At 42.9% G+C, this 26524-nt stretch overlaps 1 protein-coding gene across 10 annotated transcripts in view; it reads left to right on the top strand.

Annotated features, from left to right (window-relative positions):
- NBEA (neurobeachin) overlaps nt 1–15508 on the top strand; it is a 732675-nt gene extending 717167 nt beyond the window's left edge. For all 10 annotated transcript variants that reach the window (XM_070049020.2, XM_070049018.2, XM_051831739.3 and 7 more), the window contains 4 exons: nt 7532–7633; nt 10310–10506; nt 11287–11438; nt 13687–15508. In XM_070049020.2, the coding sequence (XP_069905121.1) occupies nt 7532–7633; nt 10310–10506; nt 11287–11438; nt 13687–13777 (542 nt within the window). In that variant the 3' untranslated portion in view covers nt 13778–15508. The remainder of the gene's footprint in view (nt 1–7531; nt 7634–10309; nt 10507–11286; nt 11439–13686) is intronic.
- Nucleotides 15509–26524: the final 11016 nt, after the last annotated feature.

Genomic DNA, 26524 nt, shown 5'->3' with positions numbered 1-26524 from the left:
TATTAACCTAGACTTTGAAGGGGGGAGTCTTAGCATGAAACATAATATCCCAGTAGCTGTTATAATTCAAGAATTGGAGCCGGCGCCGTGGCTCAATAGGCTAATCCTCCACCTTGCGGCGCCGGCACACCGGGTTCTAGTCCCGGTTGGGGCGCCGGATTCTGTCCCGGTTGCCCCTCTTCCAGGCCAGCTCTCTGCTATGGCCAGGGAGTGCAGTGGAGGATGGCCCAGGTGCTTGGGCCCTGCACCCCATGGGAGACCAGGAAAAGCACCTGGCTCCTGGCTCCTGCCAGGATCAGCGCGGTGCGCCGGCTGCAGCGGCGGCCATTGGAGGGTGAACCAGCGGCAAAAGGAAGACCTTTCTCTCTCTGTCTCTCTCTCTCACTGTCCACTCTGCCTGTCAAAAAAAAAAAAAAAAAAAAAAAAAAAAATTCAAGAATTGGTCTTGGTACAGATGTTCAATTGCTTTAGATATCAGAGAGGCCAAATCATACTTGTTCATCATAACATCATGAAATGATGGGATTTATTATCTAACTTCATGTGCACATCACTGAACTCTTCTCAAGATAAATTCAAGTGGCTTTAATATATTTGTTTCTTTTTATAAGTGTTATTATTATAATAGATAGTTGTATTAATTCCACAAAGAAAAAATAAGTAATGTTTGTGAATTTTTATAGGTAGGTGAAGACAGGGTCTGTAGTTCCATTGTGTCAAATATGTGGTGACTAATTTAGATATCTCAAAAATTTTCTTTTGCCTTTTTCTAATTGTTTTTCCTATTTTAATGAGTTTGTCACATAGACAATGAAAATCTGTGAACACAATACCACAAACAGGTCTCAGACCATAAAAAGAAACAAACAAAGGCTACCAAGCATATGCTACAGCTGAATTATGGTTGTTTCATTAACGTATTTTATATTAATAATATTCATTATTATGCTTTCCAACTTGTAACTTTGAACACAGAAAATTATCTTGGAGATTTTCAGGAGGTCCCTAACCAGATAACAGAATTGCAAAGATGTGAGGGACAGCTGCTTTCATCTGAAACAGACTTTTACACAAATTCTGAAACTAATTTGGAAGTGATAAAAATTAATTTGCGCACTTTAATTGGAAGCAGCCTACTGCATGAAAGAAAGCAGAGCAGAGCAGGCAATTTGTGTTAAAAGCTGATTGAATTTTTTGTCAGGTAGGTGTCTTGGACTTGGCCGCTTATCCTCTTGAGCCCCTCTTTGCAATATATTACCGCCCATCTCTGACTGGTGTTCTTTAAAAGGATCAATGCTATTCCTGTGGACTCCCTAGAGTCCAAAATTTCATTGATCTTGGGACTTGACATTTCTCATTACGTGCTGTAGCTTCCAACAAGATAGTCACGAAAGGGGCAAGTTAACATTGTTGTCTGTTCAACAGACATTTAAAATACATTGGCAGCTCAGCTCAGCCATGTGCTTTTAAAGTCTGTGGTTTTAATGTTTATTCCAGATAGGTGCTTTATAGACAGCTTGATGATGCATAAATACATGCACAATTTTTTAAAATCGTAGCAGTAAGAAACTTTGAAAAGAGATTCACTGTGCTATGTACTTTTCTATTCCACTTTAAAAAAAAAAAAAAAACATGTATTTTAGCTCATGTACAAGCATTATGCAGACTCTGAAAGAAGCCAATTGAAAGGGAACCTCCAGCTGTGCACACATACCTTCTCTGGGCCCCCATTGTGTAAGCTTCAGCCGTGGACACTGACCCTCCTGCCAGCCTCAACCTGTCACGAAACATCTGCCAAATCACATCCCTCTTTGTTTGCTCCCTGACTTCTTTGCAAAAGACTGTCTTGGTGCTCAGTTTCACAACTGCCACTAACCAATGGTATTCTAAACAGGGACACAGAGTAGCCCAGATGTATTTTTTAAAGTGTATTTATGTATTATATGAGCTTGTCTCATTCTCAGAGCTGGGAATCTTGTCTAGGGTTTAGTAAATATTAAACCATCTTTTTATTAGGTATCAGAGAAAGCTTAGTTAGACAGGTTATAAATCTTATAGGACTTTCTGACAGCCAAGTGGTCTATGTACTGGAACAGGCCTAGCACAGGACCCACTCTCCCATGGACCACTCAGCCATGCCATCCCTTCAGCCTAGCCCCAGGAGGCTCATTAGGATTCATGACTGAGAAGGGAGCGGCTTGCCACCCACTCCATGCTTTTCCTGCCCCTTTATGGGACTGAGGTTTCAAGAAAGGTCCTGGGCCTGGGTCCAAAGCAATAGCAGAAACAAGGCTAAGGAGCATGCTGTCTGATCAGAGAGCTTTGGCTCACAGACCAGGGATGCCCACACACCATGCGGCGCTCAGCTTCCCTGGGAAAGGCAGGTGGGTTACACTGTTCTTTGGAAGGTCATGATGGTATAGTAATATACTGTGACCCAGGTTTGGAATTTCAAGGGAAATTTTGCTCTGCAAACAGTGCTCCGAGGAAAATGCAGTCAGTGCCTTCTCTGAAGAGGGATAAAGGAACTTGGAGTGAATGAGCAAATGGGTCATCATACCTATCACTTAGTCCTCCTCAGATACTCAGAGTATGTAGTAAAAGGAAACCATGCCATGGGCCAGCTGCACATTTTGCACCCTATGGAATGGCTTTGTTTGTGTCCCCAGGTGCCCATGCACATTCGGTCTTTGGGCCCCACTTCGTCTTGATGAGGGACTCCTCCTCGACACTGCTCTTGTCAGATATCCCAGCAGATTTCTGACATAATATTTGGAAATAAATCTTGAAATCTCAATAGCAATGAAACTACTACATCCTTTGATTGAATCCCTTATTGTGAGATTTTTTTTTTCCGGTCATCCAATTTGAGGTTATTAAATGACCTTTGGTAAAAATGAGGTGGAATCGTTTAAGCCTTTCATTTGGGTTTTCCAAATGCTTGCCAGTGAGGAACCTTTATCATCCATAGTAATTCCGTCACACAGGGGGCTCTTCTGTTTAGGAAATGAGTGGAGATGAGAGCAGTGGTGCCATGGTCCTTGGAGGGGGCTCTCACCTGCACCTCCCTCTGCACTGGGCCCTTTAACCCTGATCTACATCCATCAATTGTGATGTGACAGTGACAGAATATTCCCAAGATTTTGAATGATTATTGGGGTGTGTGACATCTGTCCCAGGCAATGAAATGAAATATAGGAAATAAGCTTTTCCCTGGCTGCAAAGAACCCAGAATAATATTTTATTTACTATTCTTCATCCTACAGAGGGAAATAGTGCTTTCAGGGGCCCTGAACAATATCTCTTCATAGTTAAGCTTCACAGATCCTTCAAATGATCTAGGGAAATTAGAATGAAAAAATGAAACATTTTAACTCTCTAAATCAGGTACAAGCCTTTGAAAAACTTGTTTCCTAAAAGAAAACTTATGTAAGGAATATTTTTATAAATTTTTGTCAGTCCCCTACAAGAAAATTTGATTGTTTTTTTCTATAGCTTATAAAGAAAAGCTCTCAAAGCTATTTTATTTATTTTATATCAATTTTATTAAGCATATAATTTCAAGGTTTTTCAGTGTGTCAGTCTCTTCCAGATAAAATAATCTGTTAGACAAAAATGGTACTTGTTTTTTATAAAAATAAATTTTACTTTACTTTATAAAAATTTATTTGCTTATTTTTATTTGACAGAGAAACAGAGAGAGCAAGACAGATAGAGATCTTCCATCTGCTGTGTCACTTGCCAAATGCTTCCAATAGTCAGAAATGGGCCAGAGTGAAGCCGGGAGCCCAGAACTTAATCCAGGTCTCCCATGTGGGTGGCAGGGACCCAAATACTTGAGCCATCACCTGCTGCCTCCGAGAATGCACATTAGCAGGAAACTGGATCAGAGTGAAGCAGTTCGAACTCCAATCAGGCACCCAGATATGAGGTATAGGCATCCTGGGGGCCACTTAACAGAGTGCCAAACACTTCCCCCAGTCACTTAGGAAAATTAAGAATAATACCATTTATAAAATCTTACCAATACTTAGTCCCCATTTTACCAAGGAAATCAAAGCATTTTTGAAGCATAATCATATAACTTATTTAAATGCATTTTAGACAGACCCAAGACTACTGATCATGTAAGTCATTGGTCTACCAGCATTCAAAACCTGATGCAAAAGCAGGTGCTGTGGCATAGTGGGTAAAGCCATTACCTGCAGTGCCAGCATCCCCTATAGGCTCTGGTTTGAATCCCAACTACTCCACTTCTGATCCAGCTCTCTGCTTGTGGCCTGGGAAAGCAGTGGAGGATGGTCCAACATTTTGGGTCCCTGCACCCGCATGGGAGACTCAGAAGAAGCTCCTGGCTTCTAGCTTCAGATTGGCCCAGCTCTGGGTTGCAGCCATTTGGGGAGTGAACCAGTGGATGGAAGACCTCTCTCTCTACCTCTACCTCTACCTCTACCTCTACCTCTGCCTCTGCCTCTGCCTCTGCCTCTGCCTCTGCCTCTGCCTCTGCCTCTGCCTCTGCCTCTCTGTAACTACCTTTCAAATAAATAAATAAATTTCTAAAAAAAATCGATGCAGCAATATGCAGGAACTTAAAATAAGATGGCAAACTGACATGGGCTGCTGGCCCCCTTCTCCCACTCTGCATCCAAGAGAATGCTCAAATGTAGAATGGAAGATATGGGTCTAGGAGAACTCACATTAAACTGTGAAAATCACTGAGGGCGCAGATAAGGTCTTAAGGAAGGCTCCTGCCCCCGTCCTGTTGCACTACTTCCCCCTGGAGCCACATCAGTGCCAAGGGAGGGGTTATCTAGGAGGTAGACACATCTGCCAGCCCTTGAACACACCTGCTACCCACTCCTCTACAGTGAGAGCTGGAAGGTGAGAGTTCAACTCTCAAGGCAGCTCTTGGGAAGAAAAGTGCCAACACCAGACCACAGAGTATTTCTCTGAGAAAGATGGGGGACCCAGGAATCAAACCCAGAATACAAGTTCACAGAGAAAAGCAGACAAGTGTGCAAGGAGCTCAAATGCTATAAAAGAAAGTTTGCAAGCTGAGCAACCTATACCAAGTGACACCCAATAAACAGAAAAGAAAAATACAGAACTTTTGAAAAAAATAATATTCTCCAATCTAAGACATAAGAAAGGGGCATTAAAATTACTGGTAATGTTTTATATTTTATAAGCTGGGGATGAATGCTAGAAAATTCATTTAATTCCTTTAATATTTTACATATGTTATAAATATTTAATATGTAATTATTATTTTTTAAAATTATTTAATTCTAAGAAGAAAATCAAGTAGCTGTGTGGAAGCCACCAACTTAAAAGGGATTTGTGAACTTGGAGAAAAAAGTGAATTAGTCTATAGTAGTATTCCTCACACTTGAGTAATACACTGACCCCTTTTCAAGAAAACAGAACCATCAGCAACAGCAAAAAAAGAAAACAAAATCTCAGGTTCCCTGGAATGTGGCCTTGGGCCTCCTAAGTTTAAAAACATTGGCTTTAATTAGCTCATCTTAAAGCATGTTTTGGTTTAAAATTTTCACAGCAAAAAATTATCATTGCCCAGATGTATGACAGCAAAGAGAAGTTTTCATCTTTATAACTGATTTTTAAAACCTTGGAGTATCATCAAGATGCAAATCTGAAACCTAAAAATGTTCACAGAACTTCTCAAGTTTAATAAATATCAAGAATTTTGAAAGAATTGTAATTATGAGATCAAGTTAACAACAGCATGTCTTTTTTAAATTTATATAAAGGGAATGAGTGTCATGTATTTCATATATACAGTTCAAGAGCATAATGCTACTTCCCACCCTACCCTCCCTCTCTCCTGCTTCCTATTTTTCTTTCAATTTTACTATGACATGCTTTCAGTTTACTTTATAATCACAAGTTATACCTTCCACTAAATGAAGAATTCAACAAGTAGTAAGTAGAAAAACCACTGTTCCTCAAGAGTATAGACAAGGGCTATAAACAGTAATCAACAGCATGTCTTAAAAAGAAAAAGTTATAGTTAATGAAACTGATAATTTAAGATGAAATAATGATATTTATATATACACAAACAGATGTAACTCTGGTAAGATGAGACTATGGGCTCAATAAGATATCTAGGATAAGTCAATGTCATATAATAGGAGTCTGCTCTAATTGTTTTAAAAATGAGAACACGGACAATGTAAGACATTAACAATTGTAACATTAGTGGGAAATGGAAATAGTGGAGTACAACAAAGCATCAATAAATTATTAAATCTAATTGAGTGGTCCAAATCTAGAATTCATTGTTACCAAATGTTCCACACCCTGCTTTCTGATTACCCTGCCCTCATTAGAATTTCTCTTCACCGAGTCAGGTCTTCACACACTGCCCGTATGGCCAGTGTTGGCTTTCTTAGCCCATCTACTAAAGGAATTCCTCAGAACCTTTCCCGAAATGGCTCCACACCCTATTTCCTTCCACATTGCCTCTCTGACCTTCTCTTATTTCCTATTCCTCCACACTCCAGCTCTGTGAGTCTACAGAGGTCCCTCATCTCCATCCTAAACTGAACTCTCTCCCAGTAGCTTTACCAAGGATAACAGTATTGGACCGATGTCGTCCCAGCTTCACCAGTCCTCACATCGTCTCACGTGCACACAGTTTATTCAACACATATTCTTCCTCTTCGTGCATGTGGAGATGTTTTGACCCCTGATGTACTCTGTGCACACACATTTTTTCCTTCTCACACTTGACATAGTTGAGGGCTTTAAGTGGTCAGCCCATGGGAGCCCATGGTCATCTGATATGTTTTGAACAGTTACAGATCATGCCTTATACATCTTCATACTCCCAGCTTCAGGCATGCTTGGGGAATGCCTGTAACTTGGAAGATATTCATTCAGTTTGTGAGAGCACTTAGCAGTGAGAAGGCTTATGGAATTCAGCTAGAATTTTTAGTTACATTAACAATAAATAAAATGAAATGGAGAATTAAGATAATTATCTCTTCTTTCACTTCACCGCTTTCCTCACCCCCTCTCTCCTACCAGCCCCCACCCAAATCAAAGAGATTCTAGGGAGCCTATTTAAATAGAGAAGAGCATGGCTGTCAGAATTTGATAGCTTTGGGTTCAGTTGCAGCACTTGCTAGCTATATGAAATTTAGGGAAGTTGTGTAAAACTTGCAAAGCCTTGGTGTTCTAGGGTACAAAATAAGAATAACAGTAGCTAACCTCATATAATGATATAATTAAATAGCACATGTAAATTTCTTGACAGGCATTATGCCTTTCTCATCACAATAATCAAGAGAAAAACTATCACCACTGTCCTAATATCCTATCATTTAAACAGCCTATGTCCAAATACAGTAGTTATGCCCATTTCACAGATGAGGAAACAACAGAGAGGTTAAGTAACTGGCATGTGGTCACACAGCTAATAAACAATGATGATTGTTTGTGCAAGTTGCCTTTGGCCCTGTCGCTCTTTGTGTCTGCATGACTCACTGCTGCTGGTCTCCCGTAGGTGACTACCCGGCGCCCAGGGCTGTGCTCACAGGTCATGACCATGAAGTCGTCTGTGTTTCTGTCTGTGCAGAACTTGGACTCGTTATCAGTGGTGCTAAAGGTCAGAAGCCATTTCTTTCATTTTAAAATGTACCATTTTCTCAAACTAACCATAACCTAACACTTGATGGTTTCTTTTCTTCCAGGAGATGTTCCACAGACAGATGCAATCCCTAGGTTCTTTGCAGCTGTTTCGTTTTGTTCTTAATATTTACCAGTACTAATATACAGTGTACATCAGAATTTATGTGGTATTCTGTAGTCACCAGCATTCGAACTAGAACACTAGCAAATTAAGTTACAATGCATCCATCTGAGACAACCATTAAAAAGGAAATTGGAAGACAAAGGGGAAATGTCCCTGCTGCAGAGGGGCCCTGAAGGAGTCAGGTTTCTCCTTAGACTTGGCCTTGGATCCACCTTCCTTCTTCACAATGCTAGGGACTGTGGTTCTGTTGAATGTGTGTGAGTGTGTGTGTGTGTGTGTGTGAGAGAGAGAGAGAGAGAGAGAGAGAGAGAGAGAGAGAGAGCATGCGCGTACACGAGTCTGTAAGATGCTTTTCAGGAAGAATCAGAAAACTTTGGCCCCAATTCTGGCTGAGACAGTGGTTTGCTGTGGAAAGGCAGAAAGGTACCTAATGCTTAAGAGAAACTGAAAGAGCAAGGAATCTGGAGTGTGAGGAGGCTGAGGCCAAAGAGAGAAAGTCGGGGATGGGGTGGGCTGCTGCCAGTGGCACTAGAATTTACAATGTTAGGTAGGGTGGGAGACCACTGAAGTTATTGTTTCGTATATATAATTTAATTCAAGAGGCAGAGAAAGAGAGACAGAGAGAGCTCCCATCCACTCATTCAGTCTTAAATGCCAAAGGCCGAAACCCAGAGCCAGGAGTCCAACCCAGGTTTCCCACATGGATGGCAGGCACCCAACTAATTGAGCCATCGCTGGCTGCCTCTCAGGGCCTGCATTAGCATGAGGTTGGAATCAGGAGCCAGAACTGGGAAGCAAGCCCACGAATTTTGATATGGGACATAGGCTTCTTAGTGGTCTCTAGCTGCTAAGACAAATGCTCACCCCCCATTGAAGATTTTTAACCTAGGCGATAAGATGATCAGATTTGGTTGTTACAGCTTATTCTGGCTGCTTTATGAAAACAGGAATAGTCTGAAGGCAAGGGTCCATGTGTTTTTCATCTTAGTGTATAAATGCAAAGATGGACACAGAGTATTTTTAATAAATGTCTTTTAATTTTAAAAAGGGTAATAATGTATGTAATATTATTCTATCCTATAAATCTAAAAACAGGAAAATAAGCAACATATACACACATAGGGAAGAAAACATTAATCTCTATAGATGAGGTTGATACTAAGTATTTTTTTTAATTTTCTATAGTGCATGTCTATTACTTTAGTAATTGAAGGAAAATTCAGTAGTTTCATAAAGTCACTTGTTTTGTAAAATACGTGTCTATTCAAATCAAATGATTGAAAAATAAAAATGTCATTTATCCACAGTTTTTTGGGGGGATTTTTGGGGCCAGGGAATGGATATAAATATGCTTGGGATGTCTTCATTCCATATCGGAGTGCATGAGTGTACATCCACATGCCACATCCAGTTCTAGCTTCCTGCTGATGCACACCGTGCGTGTCAGCAGGTGACAACTAAAGTGCTTAGGTCCCTGCCACCCGTGTTCCGGATTGAGTTTCTGGCTCATAGCTTCAGATTGGCCCAGCCTCTGCTGTTGTGGCATTTAGGGAGTGAAACAGGACATGGAAGAGCTTTTTCTCTATTTCTCTCTCTCCTTCTATCTCTATTTCTGTCTCTGCCTTTCAAATAAATTTTTAAAAAATTTTAAAAGACCAAAAGTTTCTGTAGTCTAAATGACCTGATTTGTTTTCTTAATTTTGCTTTTACATTTATGTATGGACTACAGAAAAAGATGAAACTTACTTGATAGCAATGTATTCTTGGGTACAATGTTAAAATTTGCTAAGATTTAATTTATTTATTTGAAAGGCAGAGTTACAAAGGGAGAAAGAGAGGGAGAGACATCGAGAAAGATCTTCTATCCACTGGTTCACTCCCCGAATAGCCACAGCAGCTGGGGCTGCCAGGCGGAAGCTAAGAGCCAGAAGCTTTAGCCAAGTCTCTCATGTGGATGGCAGGGGCCCAAGCATTTGAATCATCTTCCACTGCTTTCCCAGGCACATTGGTAGGGAGGTGGATCAGAAGTGGAGCATCCGGGACTGGAACAAACACTGGTATGGGGTGCCGGCATTATAGGCAGTGGCTTAACCAGCCATGCCACAACACCAGCCCCATAAAATTTTGATGTTAGCAGAGACAATTAACAATTGTTCTGATCATTGTCTTAAGCCTGCAAGAAAAATCTCTAAAAGCACATTAAAAGAAAATTTCTGGGACACATAGGCTTTTATTCTCAAATAATCTATGAACTACGTGCTTTTATTATGAATATTATCTGACAAAAGAAAAGATCAAGTTCTTACCAAGAGAAACAGTTTGGAGCCCGTGTGTGTGCATTATTTACCAGTTGCTGTGTGCTGTTCAAACAAAACCTCAGTGCTTGGCTGTGGCAAGCATACCCTTTTCCTTTTCTGTCTTCTTTCCACATATCTGGTGCATAACCAGGTAAGACTGCCAGGCTGGTGAGAGCTAGTGTGTGATCTGTCCTCACCCACTAACCCTGCCCATGGTGTCACCCCTCTGCAGAGGGCCCTTGCCTTGTCCACACCATCACTGGAGATTTGCTGAGAGCCCTTGAAGGACCAGAAAACTGCTTGTTCCCGCGCTTGATTTCTGTCTCCAGTGAAGGCCACTGTATCATATACTACGAACGAGGGCGGTTCAGCAATTTCAGCATTAACGGGAAACTTTTGGCTCAGATGGAGATCAATGATTCCACACGGGTGAGTCTGCATGTATGATGCTAAGTAGGACAGAAGCCAAGGAACTAGAAGTTGATTGTTTGACATTAAATGATTCATAGGAGAATTTCCCTGGTATCAGGATAAATATGTGCTCGATTTTAAAAAGTATATAAATTCATATAGATTGATAACTTTGAATACACCCCCAGTTCACTTAATCCCAAGTTAATTAACCCCATGTATTAGAGGTGATAGCTAATGTTTATTAGATATTAGACCCTTCAGGAGATGTTTTTTAAGCTCCTTTTACAAAAATAATGATTTCAGCATTGTATCCTCAGAGGACTGAAAGTAAGATTATTGTCAAAGAACCCTATCTTTAAAACATAAGCCAAAATTACATGTCTCCAGTTGCCCTTCATTCATGAATGAATTACAATTGCTGGCTTATCATTATTAAAAACTGTTTCGAAATGTGATTCTTCAATTTGTTCTAAAAGTTTCAGCATTGTTAACATTCAAAACGTAACAAAAACATGTTATTTGATTCTTAAGTTCTTCCTATATTAGACTGTAATATTCTCTTAGGGACTCATGTAATTTTGTAACTTAAATTGGTTTTCATAATATGTTTTGTATATTTATTTAAGAACTTTGATGAATTCCACATTGTAAATTCTGGGGATTAGACTTTAGGAAACTTAGACAAATGACTAAAAGGAGATAATTATAAGGGAGTGGATTTGGTGCTTTTCAATAGCACCCATTGTTTGGGGAAAACAGAGAACTGAGAGAACTGGTTGTCTGCCCTCTCTGAAGGCCATTCTCCTGAGCAGCGATGGCCAGAACCTGGTGACCGGAGGGGACAATGGTGTGGTGGAGGTCTGGCAGGCATGCGACTTCAAGCAGCTGTACATTTACCCTGGATGTGATGCTGGCATTAGAGCGATGGACTTATCCCATGACCAGAGGTGAGCTGTGCCAAGGCAGCTGTAATCAGAGAGAACTCTTTGCATTCTACTAATGGTGAAATGTGCTATGAATAAGATCCCAGTGTGTAGACAAAAGAAGGACTCCCAAAGGAAAGGGTAAATTGAGGGGAGGAGTAAGTATTCCAAGAGAGATGCACAGATACTTCAGGGCCTAAGACATAGGATCTATTCCACCAGCTTCTCTGTTCGCAGCTCCTGACCTGGTCTCCAGCTTTCTCTGCTCCCTTCATGTGAAAGAACCATTTCTGAGCAGATGTGGGTTTCAGGGTGAAGCCTAGTTCTAGCTAATGAAATTCCAGCAAAACACATAGTGCATATTGCAGCTGGCCTTTCCTTTAAAAAACACAAACTGCAAATCTATTCCCTGAAATAAACTTTTCCTTATTTTACTATTCACTTATTTTTCATTTATGTTATATTGTTGTATTTTATGTATTCCTCTAAGATATTTTAATTCTTTCTTAGAATTGATATGGACATTAATTAACATTTTACATAGTCTTCAGTTTGTGACAAGATTTTGTTATTTCCTAAAATTCACTGTTAGGTGTATCATAAAATAAAAAAAATATTAAAGACTATAAAACCTAAAACAAAAAATTAAATTAAAACCCTATAATCTTAAAATGGGATGTAATGTGTTATGTTTACTATATATTTAATAGAAATAAGAAAAGTTTGTTAATCAACTTTTTCCAACTATAATAGTCTATATTAGAATATTGATTTTAAAATATTTTAAATATTAGTCTTATAAAGAAAGTCCAAGGTTATTATTAGCATATTCCAAAGCGCTGCAGTCCACATTTATGAATAAATTGGCATGGTTTACTGTGTATTTATTTGTGTATCCATTGATATTTCTGAAGCATGTCAAATAATTTATGTTCTTAAATAATTTGAATATTGCTTTCTCCCTCATATTCATTCTAGTATTCATTTTGCAAGCATTTGATGCCACCGTCCTAAGTGAGATACTCTGTGAAGTACTAAGGAGCCAGGCCAAGAGTACTGACCCCAAAGAGCTCATATAATCACAGTCTCGGTGTATCAGGGGACTCTCCAGAGTTCATGAAAAACAGCATTAAAATGCATTAACTTTTTTTGAAATCCATGTATATAAGGCTTCTTCAAAAAGTTCATTAAAAGTGCATATTTTGAGAAAACTATTCACAGATTTCAAAATGTTTTGCACCAAAATAAGCTTATCTTTTAATGCCATTTTCTGTGAACTTTTGAAAGACCCCTTGTGCTATGAGGGGAAGCAAGGGCAGGATAACTGAAAAGGAAGTGGTGAGCTCTCTGGAGGGCTGGGGAGCACAGAAAAGATGCCACGAGGAGTCACCAGGCCCGGACAGAGAGGGTGGGTGGAGGGCGCAGAGTCGCAGTCTTAGTGTCAGGGGTCTCCAGCAGTGTTGAAGGAAAGACATGCCCAGGTTTGTTTCTATTTTAGCCCTTCATTTGCATGATTTTTGTTGTTTTGCAATGCATCCAATATGCTGGAACAGCAGCACCTGGCTGTAAATTATAAACTGATAGACATATATTGGGGACGTACGCTCAGAAAGATATATTGGATGAGGTGTCAGATGACAAGTGAAGCGGCGCTTGGTCCAGCTGGAAGGACCTGAGCTCGGTCCCAGCAGGCAGGGGAGAAGCCACCCAGAGAATGGCTGTGTGGTTGGAAGAAGGGTGACTTAACCAGAGACAAACCAGCAAGGTCAGTACGAGGACAGTGATTCAGGGTAGACAGGTTAAGAGCCTGGGGTTGTCTGACAGCCTGCTGGGTGCATCAGTCGGCAGTGGGAACTGGGCACGTGGGGCCTCTGAAGGAGACGAGGCCATTTATGTGCTACTCCAAGGAGTGTGGAGCAAGTTGAAGGGTGAAGTGAGTAGAGGAGCAGACCAACATCGGAAAGGTCAGGGAGATAAGCAGGAAAGCCAGAAATGCACAGAGAAACAACAGATAGCCAGAAGGAGACAGTGGATAGGCGTGGATGTGATTGTCAAGGCACAGCAGGTGCCCAGGGATCTGGGAACTGGGGTCACAGGAGATGCACAGGACTGGCTCAGAGGCTCCAGGCAGAACGCTGAAGAATTTTAATCCCATCTCAGTGAACACAGACTATAGCTCAGTGACCTTTGAGATCATGGCATTGTCTAGTGTCAAGCAGCAGCCACAGAAATGATTTTGTATCACTCTGAACTATTCTCTCTGTTTTTCCAGAACTCTCATTACTGGCATGGCTTCTGGTAGCATTGTAGCTTTTAATATAGATTTTAATCGGTGGCACTATGAGCATCAGAACAGATACTGAAGACCAGTGAAGACCCCAAAGCAAAGCTGAGAGCACAAGTGCTGCGTGGAAGGCAATATCTGGTGGAGCAACTCGCCTACATCGACCTCTGTTGTACATTCCATCACACCCAGCAATAGCTGTACATTGTAGTCAGCAACCATTTTACTTTGTGTGTTTTTTCAGGACTGAACACCAGCTGCTGTCAAGCAAGCTTCTATCATGTAAATTATATGAATTAGGAGATGTTTTGGTAATTATTTCATATATTGTTGTTTATTGAGAAAAGGTTGTAGGACGCGTCACAAGAGACTTTTGACAATTCTGAGGAACCTTGTGTCCAGTTGTTATAAAGGTGAAGCTTTGAACCTAACCTGCATCCCATTTCCAGCCTCTTTTCAAGCTGAGAAAAAAAAAAAAAACACGTTTGATACTTTGTACATCAGATGCATCTTATTTAAAGGGATACTTTTGTAAAAGTAAAACCTTGTATAAAGAACAAAACGTTTCTTAATTTTATTGTGGAGTTACAACTTGCATGTTCTTTACTCCTGATGTCTTGATGGAACAGGTGCATTCACACTATGACACCGAAAGATCTGTCCAAGGACACAGCTTGTATGAAAGGGTTGAATTTGGGCTCAATCAGTAATTTTTGACATTTTCACCAAAATATAATTTGTACTTTTTAATCTAAATTCATCCCTTCTAAGTGAAATTTGCTCATAAAGCATTTGGATACTAAGCCATTATTTGCCATTTTTGGTACTTTATACAAAGAAAATTCAGCCCTACCCTTTATAATTTGAAGACACAGCAGAAAGGGGGCTTAGGGATGAGGTCCTGGGCTTTATTGTATAAATAGAAGTCATGACCATTAGTTCCATAGTAAGGACTTCCCAACACCTGGACATCTCTTCCAGAGTCATCCCACAGGCTTAGTGTGTGTGCATTAGGGGAGGAGAATCTGATGCTGACTTTTTGTTTTCCTCTTTAGTTCTTGAATAGCTTAGTTTCTTTAACAAGTCGGACTTTATTACAACAATAACTGAGATTATTCTTTTAGGTTCTTGTGAAATTCTCACCTAAAGCCACATTCTTGGCCTAAGGCACTTCATCTTTTATGATATAAAATGATGGCTGTCAAATGATTTTCCATACATTGTACTAATCAAGTTATACACCCAGGGGTATATACACTTTATTCATGTTTCTTCTTTGTATATTTGGTGACTGTATCGTCATAGATGTACATATTGTGTCGGTAGGGCTATGAGGCATGTTACAGGAATGTAATTTTCTCAGAATTTACACTCACTTGCAGTCATTTATTTAAAAAGATAAAACAAGATCATGGGTTCTTTGTATTGGCACTTTGCACCAGAAACATATCATTATTTATTGATGTGATTACTTATTTGTTATCCACCTTGTACTAGTAAGTTTTAGCACCGAATTCCTTCTTCATTGTTGTTTGTATTTATGAAATTCTGAAATTATGGGGAATCAGCGTAATGATTAAGTTATTCATCACCAGGCTGTAAGCAATATCTTGAGTTTGTAGCTTAGAATTGGGAGGATACTGAACATCTGGAAGACAAGTTCATTTCATCTTGAGATCATGGTGAAATATTTTGGATATATAAATTCCTTAAGCTATTGTAACCATGTTTTATTGCAAAGATGTAAAATATGCCAGATGTGTGTGAGTTGGAAATCAAAAAAAGAAAAATAAAATATGCAAAGAATTCACTGATTGTTTCACATTTCATTGAGCCCTTCACTAGCGTGCATTCATTATGTTGTCATACAAGCTTAAGAAATCAACATTGCCTCATGTGAAGGCCCACAGCTTCTAAAAACATGAAATGGAGTCCTAATGAGGTTCTGTAATTTGCTGAAACATGAGCTGCTCTGCTTGACCATCTGGCAGGGATTTAGGGCAACAGTGACCAAAGGGGAACAACCCTCATTGTTTATTCTGCATAATACATTTTGGGGGCTGCTTTTATTTTATTTAAATGGGACAAAATGGTGAAGGGTATAGCAGCTCCTTATATGAGTGTTACCAAATCACACTGTTTCCATTTGAAACCACGCTTTGTAAAATTCATCTTTGACCAGGCATGACACACACAGGGACTGAGCGACCTGGAGGAGGTGAACAGCTGTGACTACAGCAAGAGCGGCAGCAAGAGCAGTTACTGCAAGTAATGCTTCCGTCTGCATCCCCAGGATGAAAAGGACAGACGCAGCAGTAGCCCAAGGAAGGCTTGCTCTGCTCACTCTCCATCCATCCCCAAACCAGACATCCAATGGCTCCCTTGACCCAGCCCTTCCTGCAGCCCCTCGGTCCCTTGAATGTGCTGATCACTACCTGAGGTGTCTAGACATACTTCCTGGCTTCCAGCATTGTTCTCTGGGCTGTCCCCAGACCTCCTGACCTGTGCCTGGTTCTCTTATCTGACCGTGCCCATCCGTCCTCCTTCCTGCGTGAGATAGCCTGGCTACAATGCAAATCCAGTCATCTCCTGCTGAGCACCTTGCAAAGTCAGTATCAATGGCTTAAGAATGGTATTCTTGGGTTCAGGGTTGTGGCACAGCATTTTAAGCCATCACCTGCAAAGATGGCATCTGAGGCAGCAACTTAGCCTGCTGTGCGCAACTCCTGCCCGCAGGGCCCGTTTTCTGCAACACTTAATTTGACAAAGTCCAAACTCAGTAGAACCTGAACTGCCTGAAGGGGAACATAACTGTCATTCCATCAGATGACTGACATGCCAGCTCCCCAGAACTCCCTTGTCCTTAGTTCCCAGGCTTCTTCCTTCCCCAGGGCCTCCTCTCGACCCATGCCACCCAGTTTTAACGTCTTGTTGTAAATGGACCTAAACCAATTTGAGCATGCGTCAGCTTTTTTGGTAAACATAGTCTCCAAATGCCACATCCTCGCTGTGTTTTATGACTAAAGCACCATTCAGGAGCCATATCTGACACCCATGGACTCTTTTTAATCAAACAGATTTTAGACATCAGGCACAAGACCATTCACACAACTCTTCTGTGGATTTGGTTAAGTCCGGGGCCATTCCGTGTGAAAGTACATTGAGTACGGGTGCACCAGGATACTAGAAGCAGGGCCCCATGAGCCTGGTGGTGCAACAGCCAGAACTGCCTAACCCAGTCCTTTAGACGTCAAGTTTTGGGCACCTCTCTAAGCGTGCAGGTGAAAGGCCTCGGTGAATTCTTCTACCCTGGTTATAGAGAACTGGGCAGGGTCTGTCTAATACTTCAGCAAGTGTATATTGAATTCACATACACCCAGGCAGCACTCAATGACAGGAGCGCTTTTGGGAAACTGCACTGTTCAGTAATTTCATCATGTGCAAACATCATATGGTAGAGTTACACAAACTTAGGTAGTGTAGATCCATCACTTGACATGGCAATCAAGAGACTTAGAATTCCTGAGCTGTACAAGGCTGCTGCTGGTGAAACACAGCGTGCTGTTTTCGATACACTTCTTTTTTTTAAAGATTAATTTATTTGAAAGGCAGAGAGAGAGAGAGTGAGAAAGAGAGAGAGGTCTTCCATCCAGTTGTACACTTGCCAAATGACTGCAACAGTCAGAGGTGAGCCACTCTGAAGCCAGGAGCCAGGAGCTTCTTCCAGGTCTCCCATGCAGGTGCAGGGGCCCAAGGACTTGCTTTCCCAGGCCATAGCAGAGAACTGGATTGGAAGTGGAGCAGCCAGGACTGGAATTGGCACCCATATGGGATACCAGCACTGCAGGTGGCAGTTTTACCTGCTATGCCACAGCATTGGCCCCAGTACACTTCATATATATATATATACACACACATATATATATAGGAGGAATACACTCTAAAATAACAATAAAAAGTATAATAAATACAGAAACCAGTAGTGGTCATTTGTTATTATCAAATATGTGCTGAACATAATTGCAAGTACTGTATTTTTACGTCACTGGTAGTACAGTAGGTTTGTTTACAGAAGCATCACCACAAACACATAAGTAATAATATTGCATTATGACACCTTAAAATGGCTATGATGCCACCAGGAAATTTTGTACATATGTATTTACTTATAGTCTTTTAAAAATTTTTGTAAAAGTTTACTTATTTATTTGAAAAGCAGAGTTAAGGGGTGGGAGGGAGATCTTCCACCCACTCAGTCACTCCTCAAATGGTCACAACAGTCCAGGCCAAATCCAGATCTTCCATGTGGGTGCAGGGGCCAGCACTTGAGCTATTTTTGATCACCTCCGATGCATTAGCAGGGAGCTGGGTCAGAGTGGAGCAGCCAGGACGAGAACCAACACTCCAAAATGGGGTACTGGTTTAACAAGCAGCACTTTAACCCACTGCACTACAGCACTGGCCCCTCAATTATAGTTTCGCGGCTCATCATTGACCAAAACGCCATTATGCAGTACATGACTGTACCTTAAATACAACCAATATCACAAAGGAAGACCTGTTCTAGCACCCATCATGCTAATTAAGAAGCCAACAGTTACCTCAATAAAGAGCCACCAGGCATTTACTATCCTAATAAAGCAGCTGGCTTCCTTTTTGATCAGGAAGCTGGAGCGCTGGTCCTTCACGTTAGAATGAGACCATTCTGCTCAAATGATCTGTAGGGCAGATTTCTGATCAAGGTAATTATGACCCTAGAATGAAGTATAAATTAGTACATCACATGTCTATACTGAATATTTTAAAGTAAATCACATTATGAACCTCCTACTCATTCTTGCAGGCTTGGCTCAAGTGGCCCCCTCCTCCCATGTGACCACTGAGTTAGCTTCCCACACCTGGCATGTGCCCCTCACAGCACCAAGCGGAGCATTGACACCACTTCCTTTTCTCTCCTTCCCTGGAACTGTGCACTTCCTGTATAGTGGGACTCCTTCATCGTGTCTCCTTAGGACAGTGATGGATTCAGAGTACATGCTCAATGAATCTGATTTGCTGAATGGATGGAAAAACAGATCCCTGGGCAAATGGGATGGTCAGGAGCCCCTAGACAGCCCTCCTTCCCTAGCCCCAATCACCACAGCCTCATACCACCCTCTCCCACCCTGCACTACGGTGCCTTCCATTGAGCTTCGTGCTCCAATTACTGGTACAATCGTTGGCCTCCTGCATCAAAGATTCAGGGAGTCACTGATTACTGAGCAATTCCCCATAGGCTCTGAAAGAGAGAATATTTTTAAAATTGAATTACTGCTCTTAACCCACATTCATTCAGTTGGAAGAAAAGGGAACTGACATGATGTGGGTAAGAGCTTCTGGTGGGGTGGCCAATTCAACTGCCTAAGAGTAGACTCCAATAACAGTTCTCGTTGCTCTACAAGTAGCTTGTCAGTTCATGTTAGTTAGCATGGAACAATGGGGTCCAATGTTTAGTGTAGCACTTAAGACATCACTTGGGATGCCTGCATCCTGCGTTTGAGTCCTGGCTCCACTCCTGATTCCAGCTTCCTGCTAATGTGCATCCTTGCAGGCAGCAGATACAGGCTCAAATAGATGGGTTCCCGTCACCTGCATGGAGACACAGAGCAAGTTTCTACTAGACTCTCTTTCTCTCTTTTCCTCTCCAATAAAATGATTAATTAATTAATTACACATTAAAATGAGATCATCTGTAACTACTTTGACTACTGCTTTGAGTATCAAAATGCTTAACTTAAGTACCCACTAGAGCACCTAGCTTTTAAATAGAACTCTACATATGCTAATTGCCTTCTAGTCTAGTAAAAAGATACAGACATGCCTCAGAAAGTTTGTGGAAATTGGAATTAAAAGGTAAGTTTATTTTGGTGCAAAAAAAATTTGAAACTATGCATAGTTTTTCAAAATGCACATTTCCTCAACTGTTTTATTATTTACATCTGCTCAGCATCACTTCCCTGTTTATCTGCTATGTGTCTTCCTTGGAGAGACTTCCCATCTTCCTATCACATGAGTTGTTGGGACTGCTGATTGTAACTGACCCATGGGACTCCCCAAACTCAGGCTTGGACAACCGTATCACCTCCATTCCTGTGACCTTTGTGATTGCTCAGAGGCTGGACATAAACTGAGCTGCATCTGGCAGAGCCCTCTCCTGTAATTTGTATACAAGTGTGAGGAAGGAGGTCATCTTTTTCTTCTAGAGTCAGAGTCACATATCTGTCCCTAAGGAATTATGGACTGCCACCAACCCAGCTCTTCATTATGTCGAGAATACCTGTTTGCAGAGGTGACACTGAATGCATGGCAAATGGAAGAACATGTGCACCTCTCTGCCAGCCACAAGTCCCTGGGGACCTGACACTTACAGGTGTCCCAATTCTAGATGTTGGCTTTAGTCGAGAGCCAATAAATAACCCACCACCACCACCACCCCTTAAGTTAATCAAAACTGTATTGAGATCAAAGCAAAGAACCCACATATGAAACAACTTCCTGTTTCCAACGGCCCACCCCTCTTAGAAAAATGTGATGCAATCCAAACTTGGTAGGAAAGATAAGTACACTCCTGCCTTTGTGTGACCCCATAATCCCATGTTTAAGTGTAGGCCCTTAGAAAAATCTATCAGTATTCATGGAAAAGAATGCTCTTAGCAACTTTGTTCCTTAATAACCAAATACAGACAACTGAGTTAAAATACACAGACACAAAGCAATACATACCATAGGATTTCAAAATCCGATGAAACTGATATATGCTGTGAGGAAGCAGAGAAGTGGTTGCTTTTGGCCAGAGGGAGTGACAGGAAAGAGCTGTAAGCAGGGCTTTAGGAGCACCGGGATTCTATCTGAGAACTGGGTGTGTAAAACAGGTTGAGTCGCTTTGCAAAGAGGTATGGAAAGGTGCAGTGATGATCTGTGCACTTTTCTGTTTGAATTTTTAAAATCCGCTTTTTGATTCTTAAAAATATATGCTTTTAAAAAATTAAGAATGAGTCCTGTCCCAGGTTGGCTCTTGTCACCACTCTGAATTTGCCTGCCCGCCATCTGATTTGTGTCTCTCCTGTCCCTCCCTCCTGTGGATTTCAGGTCCACTGTTTCGGCTGTCCTGTGATGGGGGCCAGGCAGGGTGTGTAGTCCCATCACCTTCCATCTGGCTCGGCGTGGCTGAAGGCTCAGCATACCCACTCCCCATCATGCAGCTAAGCCTCACATTTCATCAGGCACCAGACACAGCGACACCTTCTTGGAGATCACCAGTGCACTGCAGCCCCACCCCTTATCCTATAGAAGGGACAACTCCAGCCTGGGGGAGGGGGTTGTTCTCCCTCACAAGGCTACCCACACTCGTGTCTGAGTGTGCACTAGCCCTTTGCCTTTCAGTAAATCCTACTTTTCTGTCCACCTCTGTCTATGTCTCCTGGTTAGGGTATATCCTTACACTTGGGAACACAAGCACCTGGACTAAGTCTATCGGAGGGCCTCTCTGATCCCAGCCAGGGCTCTCAATCCCCACAAGATAAATTGAGGGCCCCTCCCCTGACAACACTCTCCTGATGAGCACTTTTCTTTCTGGACTGTAAGACCTCCTGCTGGGGCTCCTGCTCCCTGGGCACACAGTGCTTGTGCACACCCCTCCGTTAGCACCTCTCAGCGCATTAAAGCAGCTGTAACAAACTATATGAGACTGGATAAATCACGCACAAACAACAGAAATGTGTTGCCTGTGCTTTGAAGGCTGGGAAGTCCAAGATCAAGGCAGCATCAGATCTGGCAGGTGGTGAAAGCCTGTTCTTTGCAGATGGGACCTTCTATGTCCTCACACTGTAGAAGGGGAAAAAATAAAATACAAAAAAAAAAAAAAAAAAAAAAAAAAAAAAAAAAAAAAAAAAAAAAAAAAAAAAACCACCCTCCTTTAGCCTCCATAAAGGCAATGCCTCTTAATACAGCCCTACTGGGGATTAGGTTTCAATTTATGAATTGGGGGTTCACAAACACCCATAGCCCTGGACTCTCTGTTTATTGGTGCTGTCTTCCTCCTACTACATGACAACTGAATACAAAGATTTTTTTCCTTTTGATGGCCCGGGCATTTGGCACCAGAGTGTATTATCACTGTCATTTGCATGTCTTCCCCATTGGACTGTGAGCCTATGTGATAATCTCTTGAGAATGTTGACTAAATGAATGTGCAGGGGCAAAGAGGTATGATGCTCTTGCTCACCTTTCCTGAGGGTCATGACCAACACTCCTGTAACAAAGGTCAAGTTAACAAGAGACTAACATGACAAATGTACTTAATCAAACCTGATGTAACTCAAGAGCCTTCAGAATGAAGACCCAAACACCAATGAAACTGAGTCCTTGTCCAGTGCTTTGAATGCACAGGCTAGATACCACCAGGTCCTACCGTCCTACCCAAGCCAGGAGCCAGGAGTTTCTTCCAGGTCTCCCATGTAGGTGCAGGGGCCAAGGACTTGGGCCATCTTCTACTGCTTTCCCAAGCCATAGCAGAGAGCTGGATCAGAAGCGAAGCAGCCAGGACTTGAACCAGCGCTCATGTGGGACGCCGGTGCAGCAGGCTGAGGCTTTAACCCACTATGCCACAGCACCAGCCTCTGAAGCCGACTTTTCTATCATAAAAGGATCACCAACCAACCAAGGAAGGCCGTGAGCGCCGCAGGCCCACGGGAGCTTACACACAAAGTGAACACGCACCTCTCGGCACCAGTTTATCACTTCTCGGCCTTTAGGCCAAGATGAACTGTGTAGCACCAGCTTTGATCTGTAGGAGCCCAGGGGTTGTGCAACAGCTGCCCAGATCCTTGCTCTGCACCTGTCGATACATGCCTGCTCCTTTGTACCACCCAGTGTCAGTGATCAGCTTCTTTTTGGGTGAGTGGACTTAATTTTGGGAGTTGTGTAGCAACTCTTCCAGCTAATTTTGGGGGCTGTTCTGTAACACTATGGAAAACTGTCCACTTTTATACTTGGATTTCTATGGAGCAAGAATAGCTATGTAGAAGCACAATTGAACACAAAAGGTACTATCTAGTAGTAATAGACACCGAAGAAGCCCAGTCAGGCCTGTCTGCTCATGTTGCTCTTGACCTCTCAATTGTAGCATTTCTTCATTACACGCACAGGGCAGGACCCCGCTGGAATGGGGGTCTTATGATCAACCATCACATGAGGTAGGTCAGAGAATTTCTTTATGGCTAACTCCTGGACAGAAAGGCTAGGGAAAGTTAGAGCAACATTTTTAGACTTTATGGCTTGCTCTGGGAAAAGCAGTCTTGTTTCTATGACCTGCCTTGGGGAAGAATAATTCCAGTTTCTGTGACTTGGTTCAAGGGAGAATAAGAGATGAGAGACAGGAAGTGAAGAGAGCTTGCTTCTGAGTTGCTTCTAAGTACTCAGCATGCCAAGGTGCCCTACTTCAGGGTATCATTTTCTGAGACCCAACAGGTAAATAAGTAAATGCATGGATATAGTAAGAAAACAATGTCAACTTGGGCCTTGGAGACCCAGGTCTGAGTCCTAGCTCCCCTGCTTAACAGCTCTGTGGCCTCAGGTAACTTCTTCCACCTTTCTTAGGCTCAATTTCCCAAGGTGTACAATAGAGAGAGCCCTTGAGACTTTCCCACTGCACACCATAAAGGGCTGCATACCTGACATGTCACAATGCAGCCCTCAGGCACCAGTGCCAGGACTAACCCCGCAGGGGTATCGGCAGGGTCTTTTGGCTGAGCCTGCAGCTTCTATCACCACGCGTTGACGGATGTTTGGATTTCAGCTCTGGCTAGCACCTAGTGAGAAAGAAAGATTTGGTTTGGTTTGGTTCTGTATTGCAATACCCCTTCCCAGGCAGCACAGAAACAAAAACAGGAAACCACTCAACACAGCAGGGAAAGCCAACTCCTTAGCTGGGCTTTCCTTTGGCTGCATGAAATGCCTTCTCTGTTTGCTTCTAGTGGGGAAAGCTGTGGTTACAGACTGGGTGCCTGGTACACTTTCGACCCCGCTACTGCAGGCCAAAGGCTGTGGGGGAGGGGTGCCCAGACCTGCACCACCCAGACTGAAGGCGGCCTTAGAAGAGAAAACTGTGATGCCCACAGGAGGGCGGAGAGCACAGGCCACAGCCTGCAGAGAGACCCATTCCTGATGTTGTTGCGGGCCTGAAGAGACCAGAAGCGCCACTCTTCTCTTTTATCCTACCTGGAAACTATGCCCATTGAGGTCACAACCCCTGCACCAGGCCAGCCACACACGTGGTGGGTGGCAAGTTTCCCAGCCTGCTCTCCAGCCTCCTGCAAACTCCAACCTGATGAGAGTAGGCTGGAGAGAGGCTGCAAATTTGGAATGAGAGAGGGTGTGCTAGCGGGGGTTTTCCAGAGAGAGACCACTAGTGGATATGCTACTGGTATGGCTGGAACAGAGGTCCTGGCCTGCCCCCAAAGAAACGAATTCGGACGAGAGCCAGAGACTGGTGATCAGCATGCTAGTGAAGCTTAATGAAGGTGTGCACCTGACAGATTAGGAGGGGCAACTGGGCAGAAAACCCAATGTCCCTTCTGCGCATAGACTGGGAGTTTCATGGGTGCAGGGTGAACTTTCTCCTGCTGCTTTTCTTCCCCTCTGCCTTCTGGGATGTGGCCAGGTAGATGGATTCCAGGCATGAGATTCCCTTCTGCTCCCTGGGGTGGGGGGTGGGGGGTGAATTATAAAGCAGTGTTAGGAAGGTCCCTGGTTTCAGGCAGGGGCCGGCATCGTGGCTCTCGGCTAATTCTCCGCTTGCGGCGCCAGCATCCCATGTGGGCGCTGGGTTCTAGTCCCGGCTGCTCCTCTTCCAGTCCAGCTCTCTGCTGTGGCCCGGGAGGGCAATGGAGGTGGCCCAAGTGCTTGGGCGCCTGCACCCACATGGGAGACCAGGAGGAGGCGCCTGGCTCCTGGCTTCGGATCGGTGCAGCGCGCTGGCTGTAGCAGCAATTTGGGGGGTGAACCTGGTAACTTTGGGATCTGCAAGGAGGGAAGGCCTATACTTTCGGGAATGGAGAGTCCCTGCCTGTACTTCTGGGGAAGAAAAGTCCTTGTCAAGGTCCCCGTGGGTGCCTAAAGGTCAACCAATGAGGATCAGACCCACTCAACCTTTAACCCCCATGCCCTGAATCTATAAAAGGAGCCCTCCCAATCTCTGACGCAGGACTTCCCTGGCCCCCGGTCCCAGTAGAACCTCGCCCGGGAGCGGAATCCCAATAAAAGCTTGTGAATTAATTGATTTATCTGCCTAGGAAGATTTGTTACACGCTGGACACCTTCCAGAACCAATGGAAGGAAGGCCTTTCTCTGTCTCTCTCTCACTGTCTAACTCTATCTGTCAAAGGAAGGAAGGAAGGAAGGAAGGAAGGAAGGAAGGAAGGAAGGAAGGAAGGAAGGAAGGAAGGAAGGAAGGAAGGAAGGTCCCTGGTTTCAGGCCAGGAAGACTCCCCTGGGTTAGCCTGGTGGCTGAGGGGGTGAGGGTGGGGTAGGAGCCTCCTTTCCCTGGAATGTTATTGGATGCAAGATTCCTGGGCATGAGATCTTCCCTACAATGTTGACAGGTGGGACTTTTCATGTGCAAATATTGGGTTGGTTTCAGAGCATCCATGTCCCTTCCCTCATTCAGCCATACGTACTTCCTGGTTAGTTTTTTTTTTTTTTTTCATCTTTTTTTTTTCTCTTCCAATACAAGGATGGGCAAAGTCTGTCTCCTTGAAAACATTTCCCCTCAAGAGAAGTAACCCATACATTTTAGGGGGTAGCATGGGTGGAGTTCTGTCTTCGGAAGCTTCTGCCTGCTGGCATAGGGGAGCAGGTCTGGTAGTGGGTGTTCTCTTGTTGTGTTGTCCCATGGTGTTTGAAGATGGTCTAGTAAAAGTTTGTTTGGAAAAGTCTAGAGGGCTGGTCATGTTGTCTGACACAACAGGCTAGAAGCCCTGTTTTATGACCATCTGGAGCTGGATAGCTTGTAATTTCTTAGAGACAAGGCAGACAAGCACATTAAAGACACATGGTCCAAAGAAAAGTAGTAAGAGCGTAGAAGTTACAGGACCAAGGAAACACAATATCCAGGATTTCTACAGCCAGATGTGAAGCCAAAACTTCAACACTGTTCAGCCTCCTTCTGGAACTATATGGCCTTGTCCAAGAAACATTGAATATGGTGTTGTACCTGTCCAGTTTGACCCCAAAACAACTTTTTTTTGAGTATGGCACAGTTGCCCACGTAGGCAGTGGTCAGCAGGTCTAAGCTCTGCCTGTTTTAAAGGACTTCTGAAGCCAAAGAGTTGGTCTGATTTTGGAGGGTGAAGAGAGAGGTGTGATCTGGGTGTTCAGTCCAACTAATTCAGTGGAGATCCTAGCAAAGATCTTATTTGCTGAACCATCCCAGTTGTTTCTGTGGTGCCTGCTGTCCCGGTCATGGTGCTAATTCCCACCAGGATGGTGAACAGGAGGCCAATTCTTTTGGACACCGAAGAAGTATTTTGTTAGGGAATCAGTAATGGGGTTGAGGCATTGCCAATGAATAGAGTAGATAAGACAGACATAGGCTGGTGTGTGGAAGCATGTCCCTTCAGTGTGTTAGCACTAGCAGGCTTACCACAGGCAAAGTACATCCCTATTATAGGAGGACGACACACTGACAGGTGATATATATTAAACCGGATTTTTTTGTTTTGCTAATGACCTGTTGTAAGAAATATGTGGCAGCAGGGGATGGTGTTGTGGCACAGCACGTGAAACTCCT

This window comes from Oryctolagus cuniculus, chromosome 9 (genome assembly GCF_051225735.1).
Source record: "Oryctolagus cuniculus isolate XC-2025 breed Fujian yellow rabbit chromosome 9, ASM5122573v1, whole genome shotgun sequence".
NCBI lineage: Eukaryota > Metazoa > Chordata > Mammalia > Lagomorpha > Leporidae > Oryctolagus > Oryctolagus cuniculus.
Note: the sequence above shows the minus strand (reverse complement) of the source record. Positions and strands in the feature narration are given on the sequence as shown.